Source organism: Mustela nigripes, chromosome 6 (genome assembly GCF_022355385.1).
Source record: "Mustela nigripes isolate SB6536 chromosome 6, MUSNIG.SB6536, whole genome shotgun sequence".
In the NCBI taxonomy this organism is placed as follows: Eukaryota; Metazoa; Chordata; class Mammalia; order Carnivora; family Mustelidae; genus Mustela; species Mustela nigripes.
Window position 1 is genome coordinate 131,730,590 of NC_081562.1, and position 13,169 is coordinate 131,743,758.

Genomic DNA, 13,169 nt, shown 5'->3' on the forward strand with positions numbered 1-13,169 from the left:
TGGTGCAGGTAACATTATGCCCCCCATTTTATAAACAGGGAATCTAAAACACAGAGTAACTAAGTAGCTCCCTGGCAAGGGCAGGGGTCTTTCACTTGAGCTTTTGTACTCACTACTACTTCTTTTTCCTTTTTCTTTTCTTTTTTTTTTTTTGCATGAGGTTTGAACTCACCATCTAAGATTAAGACCTGAGCTGAGGTTAAGAGGCAGATACTTAACTGACTGAGTCATCCAAGTGCCCCCATATAATTACCACTACTTAATGCTCATTGTGATTTAATGTTTTCTGTGGTCAGCACCCTCTCTGGAAGTCTCCTGGTGGCGGGCATTTCTGTGTTACTGGTATGCCCCAGTCCCGCCCGCACCATTACACAGAGAGTGTGGAGTGCCCTTGGAACAGAATGCACACAGATGACCTGTGCTCTTTGGGAGAAAAGAAGAGAGATCAGGAACGAAAGTTCAAAGTTGAGATCCCTGCGATCTCATTTCAAAAGGGAATGAAAATTCTAATGGGTGCTCTCATTCTGAAGTTAAACAGGCTGAGTCTAAAGGACTAGAAAAGAAAAGGGAGACTCGACAATGTCTTTAAGAATTGAAAAGCTAGGATTCTGTTCCTCGTGAGTAATCACCAGTCTCCAGGGGAAAAAAAGGGAGTGGGGGGTGGGGAGAAAACAAGTGTAAATCAGTTTGAACAACTTGGAATACTGATGAACTTTGTAGCTGTAAAAATCTATGGATCATTAAAAGGTTTGTTCACAGAAAGAGACGCGTTGTGAAAACCTCATGGAATCTGTCCTTGGAGGATGATCTATGACCCTGTCCTTAGACCCACCATGAAGAAAGAGAGCAGTGCCTCCCTCCTTTTGGCCAAAAACATTCAGAAGATATTTCTCATTCAGAAGATATTTCTTGGTGCTTCGACAGGAATATTGTGAATTGAAAACCAGAACAAACTACAGAGGAAATGCCTCTAAGAACAGAACAGGGAAGGAACCATGGGACGTGAAAGAAGTCAGGAGAAACAGGGGTTCTGTGGGGCTGGGGGTCACGTAGCACCTCTGGCCTGAGAGGCAGCCTCCCTACTCCATGTTCCCGGCTTCCAAGAGGAGGAAAACCGTCTCCCCCGCAGACCTGGTGGTGCAGGGGACTTCTGCTTTCCTCCTCACCACGGTATTAAAAGGAATCCATTAACCTTGACCCAAAAGGGAAGGTGTGCCATCTCCCCCAGGCCCCAAGTCAGAAAGCTTCTGTTTCAGTCAACTTACCCAACAGCTGTACAGCGACCGGAATGAGAGGGAAGAAAACCAGGAGCAGGGACAGCCTCATGTCCCACAGTTGATCCTTCAACTTGCACTAATGGAGAGGAGGGGGGAGGAAGGAACCAAAACAGTGCAGGCACCCAATCACCCCTTCCCCTACTCTGGTCTCCGAGCTGCCCTGCTGAAAAGAGGTGTGGAGGAAGCTCTCACTTTTAAAGGGCTTCTGAAATTAGGGAAAACCTCCAATAAGGAGATATCCTGTCACATGATGGTAGTTGGAAAAACAGGAATTCAAAGTTACAACTTTGCTTTGTAAGCTAACTTCTGAGAAGAGCAGACACAGAGGAAGGGAAGAAAGGGACACATGTGGGAGAGGGGTGAGGAGGGGAGGGTGGCAAAAGGGTGATGGTGAGAAGCGCGGAGCCAGGCTGGCCTGCAGAGGAGGGGAGAAGTGAAACAGCTGTGTGGCTCAGGGCTGCTCAGAAGGGGCTGTGCGAAAAGCAGGCAGGAGGCCCTTACCTGGCCTGGAAAGTTGGGCTCCCCTCAGTGAAGCAGCTGAGCCCACGGTCTCTCAGCAGACAGCCTCACTGTAGAGTGACAGAAATGGCAGCACTAAAAAGGACAGTTTGGGTGCTGGAAACATTATCTTAAGGGCTGAAATGGATTCCCCTCATTGTGTATACTCAGTGCTTGGAGTGTCGTGTCTTTTTTTCTTAGCTTCAAAAGACACCGTTCTCACAAAGCTTTGTTCCTTCAGTCAGAAAAAAGGTGAGAGGCTAAACCCAAGAGGGAATCTCCTCCAGACTAGGAAGCAGATAGTTCTAGAAGGCTTTCTCTAGAAGGTTCTCCAGAAAAACGGAGAAAACAGGGATAAAAGATTTGTAATAAAGCCTCAAAGCCCAGCCTCAACCATACTCATCCTCTTCAACTTCAGAAAGGTCCTCTTAAAGGAGAAAATGTGCTTACTTAGTCACAAGGATGTATATCCATTACATGATGGATGGAATTCTTTCTTTAAAAACAAAAATGGGAGCAAGTGGCTCCGTTGGTTAAGCGTCCGACTCTAGATCTCAGCTCAGGTCTTGATCTCAGGGTTGTGAGTTCCAGCCCTGCATTGGGCTCCATGCTGGGTGTGGAGCCTACTTAAAAAAATAATGATAATTTTAACAATCAATAAAAATAAAAAACAAAAATGTTCATTAAACACAAAATTAACCCCTAAACATCTACTGTTATTTTTCAGAAGTAAAACATGGATTAAGAGTATCTTGATGCAGATATCAGTAATTAGATAGCCAACCACCCCTGGAACATGGTAAAAATTAGCAATTCAAAATGAAGCTGCTAGAAACATTGCATTTAAAAAAAAAATTTTTTTAAAGATGTTATTTATTTGAGAGAGAGAGCTAGATAGAGAGCATGAGCAGAGGAGAGCAGAGGGGCTGGAGAGGAAAGGGAGAAGGAAGCTCTCCAGCTGAGCAGGGAGCCTGATGTAGGGCGTGATCTCAGGACCCTAAGATCATGACCTGAGCCAAAGGCAGACACTTAACTGACTGAGCTACCCAGGCACCCTCTTTTTTTTTTTTTATTTTAAATGAGTAGTTTATCATGAAGTAGCCCTAAAATTGACTATTTTTGTGAATGTTATAAAAGTTAGAAACTGCTTCCTAGGAAGAAATATGATATAGTCTCCTCGCTGATTTTTTAAAACATTCTAACTTTAAGATTATTCAGACAGGATGCCAAAGGTGATAAAAATGTAGGGCAGAGGACAAGAGTTTGTTGTTTTTGTTTTTTCATTAAGCTAAGACTTGACTGACAGAAAAAGTTAGTTATGAAACAGAACAGATAAAACAACATGTTTGTTTCTGAAACACTGTTTCACTGATTTATCACATACACAAAAAAGATATTTTAAATGAGTCATTCATGGCTTTTAAATATAAATAATTTACATAAATACAAAAAATTTGGCCCAATTTAGATGTATATCAATTTCAGAAGCAAAGAAAATGTAATTACATTCTCTCTACACTCACCCTCAAAGTTTTTTGAATTACACAAATGTGTCACATGGCCAGCCAAAATCAATGGTAAATTTGTGACTCTGAAACAAAAGGAATCCAGTTGTCCCACAAAGAATTTACCTCAAATAAGAATTTACCTTATTTTTTTTTTAAGATTTTATTTATTTATTTGACAGACAGAGATCCCAAGCAAGCAGAGGCAGGCAGAGAGGAGGAAGCAGGCTCCTCGCTGAGGAGAGAGTCCAACCCCGAGCTCGATCCCAGGACGCTGGGATTATGACCCAAGCCAAAGACAGAGGCTTTAACCCACTGAGCCACCCAGGTGCCCCAGGCCTTGAACTTACTGAAACAAAAATATATCAGGCTAGAAGAGGTGTACAGGCAAAAAAAGAAATGCAACTTTTAAGAGAGTGACATCACAAAGGATGGTGGACTGGGAAGCTCTAGGAATCCATCACCTCATCTCAACAACTATTGAACTGGCAGCAACTGTCTGAAGTGACTTCTGGAACTCTGGGCTATAGTAGAAACTTTGAAACACCCAGTGGAGAACTGGCAAATTTCAATGAACTTCAACATTTCCCTAATGGTAGTGGCTACTATCCTCTATCCCCAGTCTTTGTGGCTGGCAGTGTTCGGGTGGCAGAATGATTTTCCAGTGTCGCTTGCTAGAGTCAGAGTGGACAATAAAGACTTTGTCCTTCAAAATATCAGAGTTATGGGTTCTGAAGACTGACCACTGCTTTTAATTGCTTTCAATACTTATATTCAACATAGTCCTAGAAGTTCTAGCTTGAGCAATTGGGCAAGAAAAAAAAAATTAAAAGTATCAAACTAAAAGGAAGTAAAAGTGTCTCTCAAGAAGTAAAATTATTGGGGTGCCCAGGTGGCTCAGTGGGTTAAGCCTCTGCCTTTGGCTCTGGTCATGGTCTCAGGGTCCTGGGATCGAGCCCCGCACCAGGATCTCTGCTAAGGAGGGAACCTGCTTTATCTCTCTCTCTCTCTGCCTGTCTCTCTGCCAACTTGTGATCTCTGTCAATAAAATCTTTAAAAAAAAAAGAAGTCAAATTATCTCTTTTCACAAATGGCATGATTTTATATGTGGAAAACCCTAAAGCTTCCACCAAAAAAAAATTGTTAGAGCTAATAAACAAATGAAACACAACTGAAAGATACAAAATCAAAACACAAAAATCCGTTGCATTTCTACATACTATCAATGAAAAATCTAAAAAGGCAGTTAAGAAAAAAATTCCACTTACAATAGCATCAAAAAGAATAAAATACTTGGGAGTAAGTTTAACCAAGGAAGCAAAAGACTTATACAATGAAAGCTATAAAACAGAAATTAAAGAAGACCTAAATAAATGGGTTCATACAATGGAAGACTTAATATTATTAAGATAACAGGACTATCCAAAGATTTCTATAGATTCAGTGCAACTTCTATAATAATCCCAATGACATTTTTTGTAGAAATAAAACAAAATCACAAAAATCACATGAAATCTCAAGGGATAGACAGAACAATTTTGAAAAAGAATACAGTTGGAGAACTCAATTCATACCTCCTGATTTCAAAATTTACCACAGAGCTATAGTAATCAAAAGAGTGTGGTGCTATCATAGGGGAAACATAAAGACCAATAGAACAGAATAGAAAGTCCAGAAATCAATTTTCACACATGTGCCAATTGATTTTTCACAAGGGTGCCAAGACCATTCAGCGGAAAAAGACTAGTCTTTTCAAAAATGGTGTTGGGAAAACTGTATCTCCATATACAAAAGAATGAAATTGGGCCTTTACCTTATACCATATACAAAAATTAACTCAAAATGGATCAAAAACCTAAAGTCAAGAGCTAAAACTATAAAACTTTTAGAAGAAAACATCAGGGAAAATCTTCATGCCATTGGATTCAGCGATGAGTTTTGGAGAGTGGAGGTGGTTAACACCAAAAGCACAGACAATGAAAGAAAAAAAAATAGATAAATTGGGCTTCACTAAAATTGTTTTTAAAATTGTACATCAAAGGATGCAATTGAAAGAGTGACAAGACAGTCTGAGAATGGGAGACACTATTTGCAAATCATATATCTGATAAGGGATTAATAACCATAATATATAAAGAAGTAGAAGTCAATAGCAACAACAACACAATCAATCTTAAAAATGACAATGAGCTTGAGCAGACATTTCTCCAAAGAAGACACACAAATAGCCAATAAGCACATGAAAAGATGTTCAACATCACTAGTCATTAGGGAAGCACAAAAAACCACCATGGCATACCCCTTCACACTCATTGTTATAGCTACTATCAGAAAATGAAAACAGAAAATAATAAGCATTGGTGAGGATGTGGAGAAACTGGACCCCTTAGGCACTGCTGGAGGGAACATAAAATGATATAGCCACTGTGAAAAATAGTTCAGCCATTCCTCGAAAAGCTAACATATCATTGTCTTATCATCTAACAATTCCACTTTTAGGTATATATTCAAAGAACTGAAAACAAAGATTAAAACAGATATTTTTTTGTACACCAGTGTTCATAGCTGCATTTTTCGTACTAGCCAAAAGATAGAAGCAACCCTGTTCACCTACCAGCTGGTGAATGTATAAACAAAATGTAGTGTTTGTCATACACACACAATGGAATATTATCAATCATAAAAAGGAATCTGATTCCTGCTATAACAAGTACAACTTTGAAAACATTATGCTAAGTGAAATAATCCAGGCACAAAAGGGCACATATTGTATGATTCCACTTATATGTTATATGTAGAACAGGAAAATTCATAGAGACAAAGAATAGAGGCTACCAGCAAGTGATGAAGGGAAAGTGAATTTTATTGTTTAGTGGGTACAGAGTTTCTGTTTGAGATGATGAAACCTAAAAATAGGTAGTGGTGATAATTACACAACATTGTGAACATACTTAAAGCTCCTTAATTGTACACATAAAAAGGGTTAAAGTGGGAAATTTTATGTTACATATATTTTATCACATTAAAATAAAATCTGTTACCATATTTTTCTACTAAGTTTTGCTTCTGGTTTTTGCTTAACTGTTGATGATAGTAGTAGATTTTTTTAAGGTTTTATTGATCTGACACACAGAGAGAGAGAGAGAGATCACAAGGAGGCAGAGCAGTGGGGAGAGGGAGAGGGAGAAGCAGGCTCTCCACTAAGTAGGGAGCCTGATTCTGGGCTCAATCCCAGGACCCTGGGATCATGACCTGACCTGAAGGCAACTACTTAACCCCCTGAGCCACCCAGGGACCCCAATAGTGGTAGCTTTTAACTAGCACTTCCTTCAAGCTAATGAAGTATTTCTATAAAATTAAGGAAATCCTTACTTTTTTAATTGCCAAGATAATTGCTGAACTATTTCATTTCCTCCTAGACATTCTCTTTCTCAAGTATCACGTACTTCACACCCACTCAATTCCATAAAAGATGAACTTGGTGACTCTTTTGCCCTGAAACAGTTCCAAGAAAATTAGCTCAACACATATTTTGTAAACTGTTCTATCATTTTCCATGGTTAAAACTGGCAACTGATTCAGAAGTTTGTTTTAAGCAAGATTATCTTTTAATGGGCAAATTGGCTCAAATGTTATCATAATAATTATGATCCAGAAAAAAAAAAGAAGATATAATGATGCAGCTGAGTATAAATTTAAAAATTTAAAGGATGGAACACTGTTTCTTTATGTTCTTATTCCTCACATGTTCTGATCTTTACCAAAATATGTCAAAACACCAGTAATGCATTTGCAGTTTACTAGAAAACAATTGCCTTACTGCAATAAAAAAAAAAAATATTGGATTATTTATCTAAAATTTGTCTTCAGATAGGATATTTAGATTGATCATAATTTACAGTATATATATGCAGATTATTTGAGGGCCTGAGTTTCACAGTTCTCCAATTGGTGTTATGTTTTCTTTTGTTTGGCACTGCACACATTTTTATAATAAACTTATTTAACTTTGCAAAATAACTTAATTAGATTGTTATTTGACCCATTTAATATTTGGGAAAAATGTAAGAATAAGATTAAAAATGTACTTTATGGTCTGAAAATAACCAAGATTTTATAGTTGGAAGCCAAGACATAAGAACATTAGATTTCTTTTCCAGAACTACAAAAATAGGTAATGTTATCTATAATATTTAGCAATATAGAATGTAAATGTTGTATCTATTCACTGAAATATTCTAGAAATTCTACTCTCTTAGGTATCTAAATCTTCAAAAATAAAAGGAAAGAAGAACATTGTCGACAAAGAAGAGATTTCTGGAAAATCTATTAATATTTTAATTTCAATGCATGAGGAATTATGACTTTTTAAATAGGTACATCCTGAAAAATTAAGATTTATATATATATATATATATATATATATATATATATATATAAATGAAAACTTTCACAGCAAATATTATTACAGCAAATATTATCCTGAATACATATAAAATCATTTTTTATATATTTAAGGCTATGCTGCTTTTTTTAAGATTATTTTTTAGGACACTTCGTTTATAATAAAATTGAGAGGAAGGTATGGAAATTTCCCATTTACTCCCCTGCCCTCACATGTACATAGCCTTCTCCATTACAATCATCCTCTGTATTCTGCCTGTTCATCTTATATTGTCTCTGTAGTTTTGCCTTTTCTAGAATGTCATGTAGTTTGAATCATTACAGCATGCAACCTTCTCAAACTGGCTTCTTATATTTAGTAATATTCAGATAAGTTTCCTTCATGGCTTTTCCTGGCATGTTAGCTCATTTCTTTTTAGTGCTGAATAATATTCCATTATCAGAATTTCCATAGTTTATTTAACTATTTTACCTACCCATTTATCTGCAGAAGGACATCTTTCTTGCTCCCAAGTTTTGACAATTATGAATAAATAAAGTTGCTAAAAATAACCACATTCAAGCTTTTGTGTTGACATCAGTTTCCAGCTCCTTTGGATAAGTGACAAGAAGCCTGATTGCTGGATGGTATTGTAGGACTATGTTTATTTTCATAAGAAACCATCTTTCTGTCTTTCAAAGTATACCATTTTGCATTCCTGTCATCAATGAATGAGAATTTCTTCTGTTCCACATCCTCCCCTGCATTTTTTCTTGCCAGTTTTTTTTTTTTTTTTTTGGCCCTTCTAATCAAGGTGTAGTGGTATCTCATTGTGTTTTAATTTGCATTTCCCTGATGACATATGATCTAGAACATCTCTTTGTATGTAAACTTGCCATCTGTAAGGTGTCTATCCATTTGATGAGGTCCTTTTCCATTTTTTAATTAGGCTGCTTGTTTTCTTTTCTTTTTAATTTAAATTCCATAAGCCAACATATAGTACATCATTAGTTTCCAATATAATGTTAAGTGATTCATCAGTTGCATATAACACTCAGTGCTCATCACATCACGTGCTTTTCTTATTGCCCATCACCCTGTTACCCTAGACCCCCACCCACCTCCCTTTCTGCAACCCTCAGTTTGTTTTCCTAGTCAAGAGTCTCTTGTGATTTGTCTTCAGAGTTGCTTGTTTTCTTAGTGTTGAGTTTTAAGAGTTCTTTGTATATTTTGGATAACAATCTTTATCAGATATGAATTTTGCAATTATTTTCTTCCAGTCACTGGTTTGTCTTCTAATTTTGACATTGTCTTTCATGAAGCAGAGGCTTTTTAATTTAATGAATCAAGCTCATCAATTATTTCTGTATGGATCATGCCTTTGATCTTATACCTAAAAAAGCATCACTATATCCAAGGTCATCTAGGTTTTCTCCTATTATCTTCTAAGAGTTTCATAGTTTCATATTTACCATTTAGATATATAATCCATCTTGACTTAGTTGTTGTGAAGGATGTAAGGTCTATACACAGATTAATGTTTTGCATGTGGATGTCTAGTAGTTCCTACACCATTTGTTGAACAGACTACCTTTTCTTCATTTTATTAATTTTGTTCCTTTTTCAAAGATCAGTCGACTACTTTTGTGTGGGTTTATTTCTGGTCTCTCTATCCTATTCTATTGATCTGTTTGTCTATTGTTTTGTCGATACAATATTGTAGCTTTAGAGTAAGTCCTGAATCAGGTAGTATCAATTCTCCAACATTGCTCTTCTCCTTCAATACTCTGTTGTCTCTTCTGAAGATTTTCTCTCTCCATATAAACTTAGAATCAGTTTGTCAATATCCACAAAATAACTTGTGAAAACTTTCATTGGGATTGCACTGAATCTCGAGATAAGTTGTGAAGAACTGACATCTTGACAATATTGAGTCTTCCTATCCATGAATGTGAAATGTCTCTCCATTTATTTAGTTCTCCTTTGATATTTTTTTATCAGAGCTTGATAACTGATGATTGATAGTGTTGTTGAGTTCAACCATGCCCTTACTTACCTGTTGGAACTGTCCATCTCTGAACAGGGATGTTGAAGTCTGTGTCTATAATGGATTTATCTGTTGCAGTTTTTGACTCATGTGGCTTGCTCTGTTTTTAGGTTGCATACATGTTAAGAATTTTCATGTCTCCTTAAGATATCCACCCTTTACATTATGGAATACCTTCCTTAATCCTGGTAACTTTCCTTACTTTGCTATCTTCTCTTTCCAAAATTAATATAGCTACTACTGCTTTTTGTTTTTGTTGTTAGTGTAAACATGTTTTTCTCCATCCATTTACTTTTTATCTATAATGTGTCCTTATATTTAAAGTGGGTTTCTTGTAGACCAGATAGTTGGGTCATACTTTTTGATCCACTCTGACCATCTCCAACTTTTTTTTTTTTAAGATTTCATTTATTCATTTGAGAGAAAGAGAGAGCATGCACATGCACATGAGCAGGGGGAGGGGCAAAGGGAAAAGCAGACCTCAGGCTGAGCAGGGAGCCTCAGGCGGGGCTTCATTCCATGACCCCAAGAACATGACCTGAGCCATAGGCAGCACTGAGCCATCCAGGCTTTCCTGACAATCTCTGTCTTTTAAGTGGTGTATTTAGATCAATGACATTCAGAGTGATTACTGATAAAGTTGGATTAATATCTATCATATGTATTGCTGTTTTCTTTGTTCTTTTTGTCTTTCACTCTTTTTCTGCCTTTGATGGTATTAATTGAAAATTTTATATGACTCCATTTTGTCTCCTTTCTCAGGGTGTCTGTTATTCTTCTTTTTTAAAACATTTTCGTGACTGCCCTAGAGTTTGCAACACATTTTTACAGCTAATCCATGTACAGTTTCAAATAATGCTATACCACTTACCATGAAACTTTCTTAAAATTTAAAAAAATTCCTAATTCTTTCCTCCCATCACTTGTATCATTGCTGTCACTCACTTTATTTACATGTATTTGTATAAAGCATGTAATAAATATATATATGATATATACATATGCATACATAATTACATTGTTGCCATTATTATTTTGAACAAACTGTTCTCATTAGGTCAGTTACAATTTTTTTTAAATTTTTATTTTCCTTCATCTATCCATTTTCTGATGCTCTTCCTTTATTTGTATATCTCAGTTCTGATTCATTTTTTTCTTTCTCTCCATGTTGTCGCAAATGGCAAGATTTCCTCTCTAAGAACTTCTTTAAACATTTCTTGTAAGACAGATCTATTGGCAACAGATTTCCTCAACTTTTGTAAGTCTAGGAAAGTATTTATTTCTCCACACCTTGAAGAATGATTTCACAGGGTACAGAATTCTAGGTTGGTAGCTTTTTTCTCTTAACCCTTTAAGTATTTCACTGTTCTCTCTTTTGCTCGCATGGTTTCTGAGAAGGTGGGTGTTAAAAGTAAGGTGCTTTTTTTCCTTCTGGCTTCTTTCAGGACATTTCATCTATGACTTTTCTATAATTTGAAAATGATATCCTGAGGTGTAATTCTTTTGCCATTTACCTTGTTTGGTGTTTTCTGAGCTTTCTGGATCTGTGGGTTTGGTGTCTCACAGTAATGTGGGGAAATTCTTAGTCATTATTGTTTCGAATACTTCTTTAGTTCCTTTCTCTCTTTCTCCAGTTCTAGTATTCCTATTACTCATAACTTATGCCTTCTGCAGCTGTCCACAGTTTTTGGGTACTCTGTTCCATTTTTTTTTTAGACTTCATTTTCTTTGATTTCAAAGATTCTATTGCTATATGCTTTAATGCAGAGATTCCTTCCTCAGCTGTATTCAATCTACTGGTAAGTCTACTGAATGCAGTCTTCATTTCTGCTACACAGTTTTTTGTTTCTAGCATTTCTTTTTTGATTCCTTCTTGGGATTTCCATTTCTCTGGTTGCACTGCCCATCTGTTCTTGCATGCTCTCTACTTTATCCATTTGAGCCCTTATATTAACCCTAGTTGTCTTAAATTCTTGGTCTGAGGATTCTAACATCCCTGACATGTCTGGTTTTGATGCTTGTTCTATCTCTTCAGGTTTTGCGGGGTGGGGGGGTTGTTTTGTTTTGTTTTGTTTTTTGCCTGTTGGTATGCCTGCTAATTTTTTCTTGATAGCTGGACATGGTATACCAGGAAAAAGGAACTTCTGTAACTAGGCCTTTAGTGATGTTCTGGTGAAACGTGTGTGTTTCAGAGGGCAGCATTTTATAATTTATGACCACGTCTCAGTCTTTAGACAGTCTATGCCTCTGGACTGTGAACTTCACAAGAGTTTCCCTGGTTTGTTTTGTTTTGTTTTCTCCCCTATCCTTAAGTCAACAAGATAGCTAGAGTGGGCCAAAATTGGGTCAGCTTCCCTCAGCTAGACTCTGATGATCACCACAGCATATTGGGCTCTGGTTAGCTAGCTTCCCCTGAATTATTTCAAATAGGTTCCTTTTCTCTTCCCCCTGGTGGAAGCATGAGGGAATTTTTTCCCCAATATTTACTATGGAAACTTGATCAAGCTCCTGGAGGTTAATCTCACAGTATTATGGGGAGTTCCTATGACTGGGTCCCTCTGGAGCTTTTAACTCAGTTATCTACACAGAGCCTTCAACAATTCATCAGTTATATCTGAGGTTTTCCTACCTGGGTGCTGGTATCTTTTTTAGGAAGCTGTGACTCCCTGCCTGTCTCTCCAATCTTGGAAAAATCCCTGATGTTCTTCTTACTTGTTGCAGGCAAAACTCTTTCCTTTTCCTATTCTTCAGCTTGGTTGTATCTTCTGGGTCAACACTCACCAAGCAGGGAACGCATATTGGAGGAAGTTGCTTTTTTTCAAGGGCATTGCAAAAGGATGTGTGGGTTGTTCACTGGTAAACCTAAAGGGGTGCCTGTTCCATGGGCTACCACAGTCATTCATGACAGTCCTGAAAAATACATGGAGAAGCATGATTTAGAGTTCATGAATTAATGTCTCTTTGTGAGAAACTGAAGCACATTCTCAGTGCAGGTACAGCAGGGTGGTCTACCCATCAGCTGGGCCTTCAGCCAACTTCACACACAAGAATGCCCATAGTAGCCACAGTTGGCCTCTTAATCAACAATACTGGGGCCAGGCTTGCCCACCAGTCATAGCAGAGCCATAATAGGATGGCACATGCAGTCCACTCAGGGGACACCTCTGGAGCACTTAGTTCTGGTGACTGGGAGGAGCCTCACAGGACATCTGCATAAGGCCACTTCTTCAAGCCCAGGAGATGAAGCTGATCTACCTAATACACAGACATCAACAGAGAGAGTCAGACAAAATGAGGAAATAGAGGAATATTTTCCAAACAAAACAAAACAAACAAACAAACAAGACAAAACTACAGAAAAAGTAGTAAATGAAATGAAGGCAAGCAATCTGTCTGATAAACAATTGGAAGTAATGGTCATAAACATGGTTATTGAACTAGGGAGAGAATGAATGAAG

At 37.4% G+C, this 13,169-nt stretch overlaps 1 protein-coding gene across 1 annotated transcript in view; it reads right to left on the minus strand.

The window, feature by feature from the left end:
* MRC1 (mannose receptor C-type 1) overlaps positions 1–1,452 on the minus strand; it is a 101,315-nt gene extending 99,863 nt beyond the window's left edge. The window contains exon 1 of the mRNA XM_059404232.1: positions 1,266–1,452. Coding sequence (XP_059260215.1) covers positions 1,266–1,326 — 61 coding nt within the window. The 5' untranslated portion in view covers positions 1,327–1,452. The remainder of the gene's footprint in view (positions 1–1,265) is intronic.
* Positions 1,453–13,169: the final 11,717 nt, after the last annotated feature.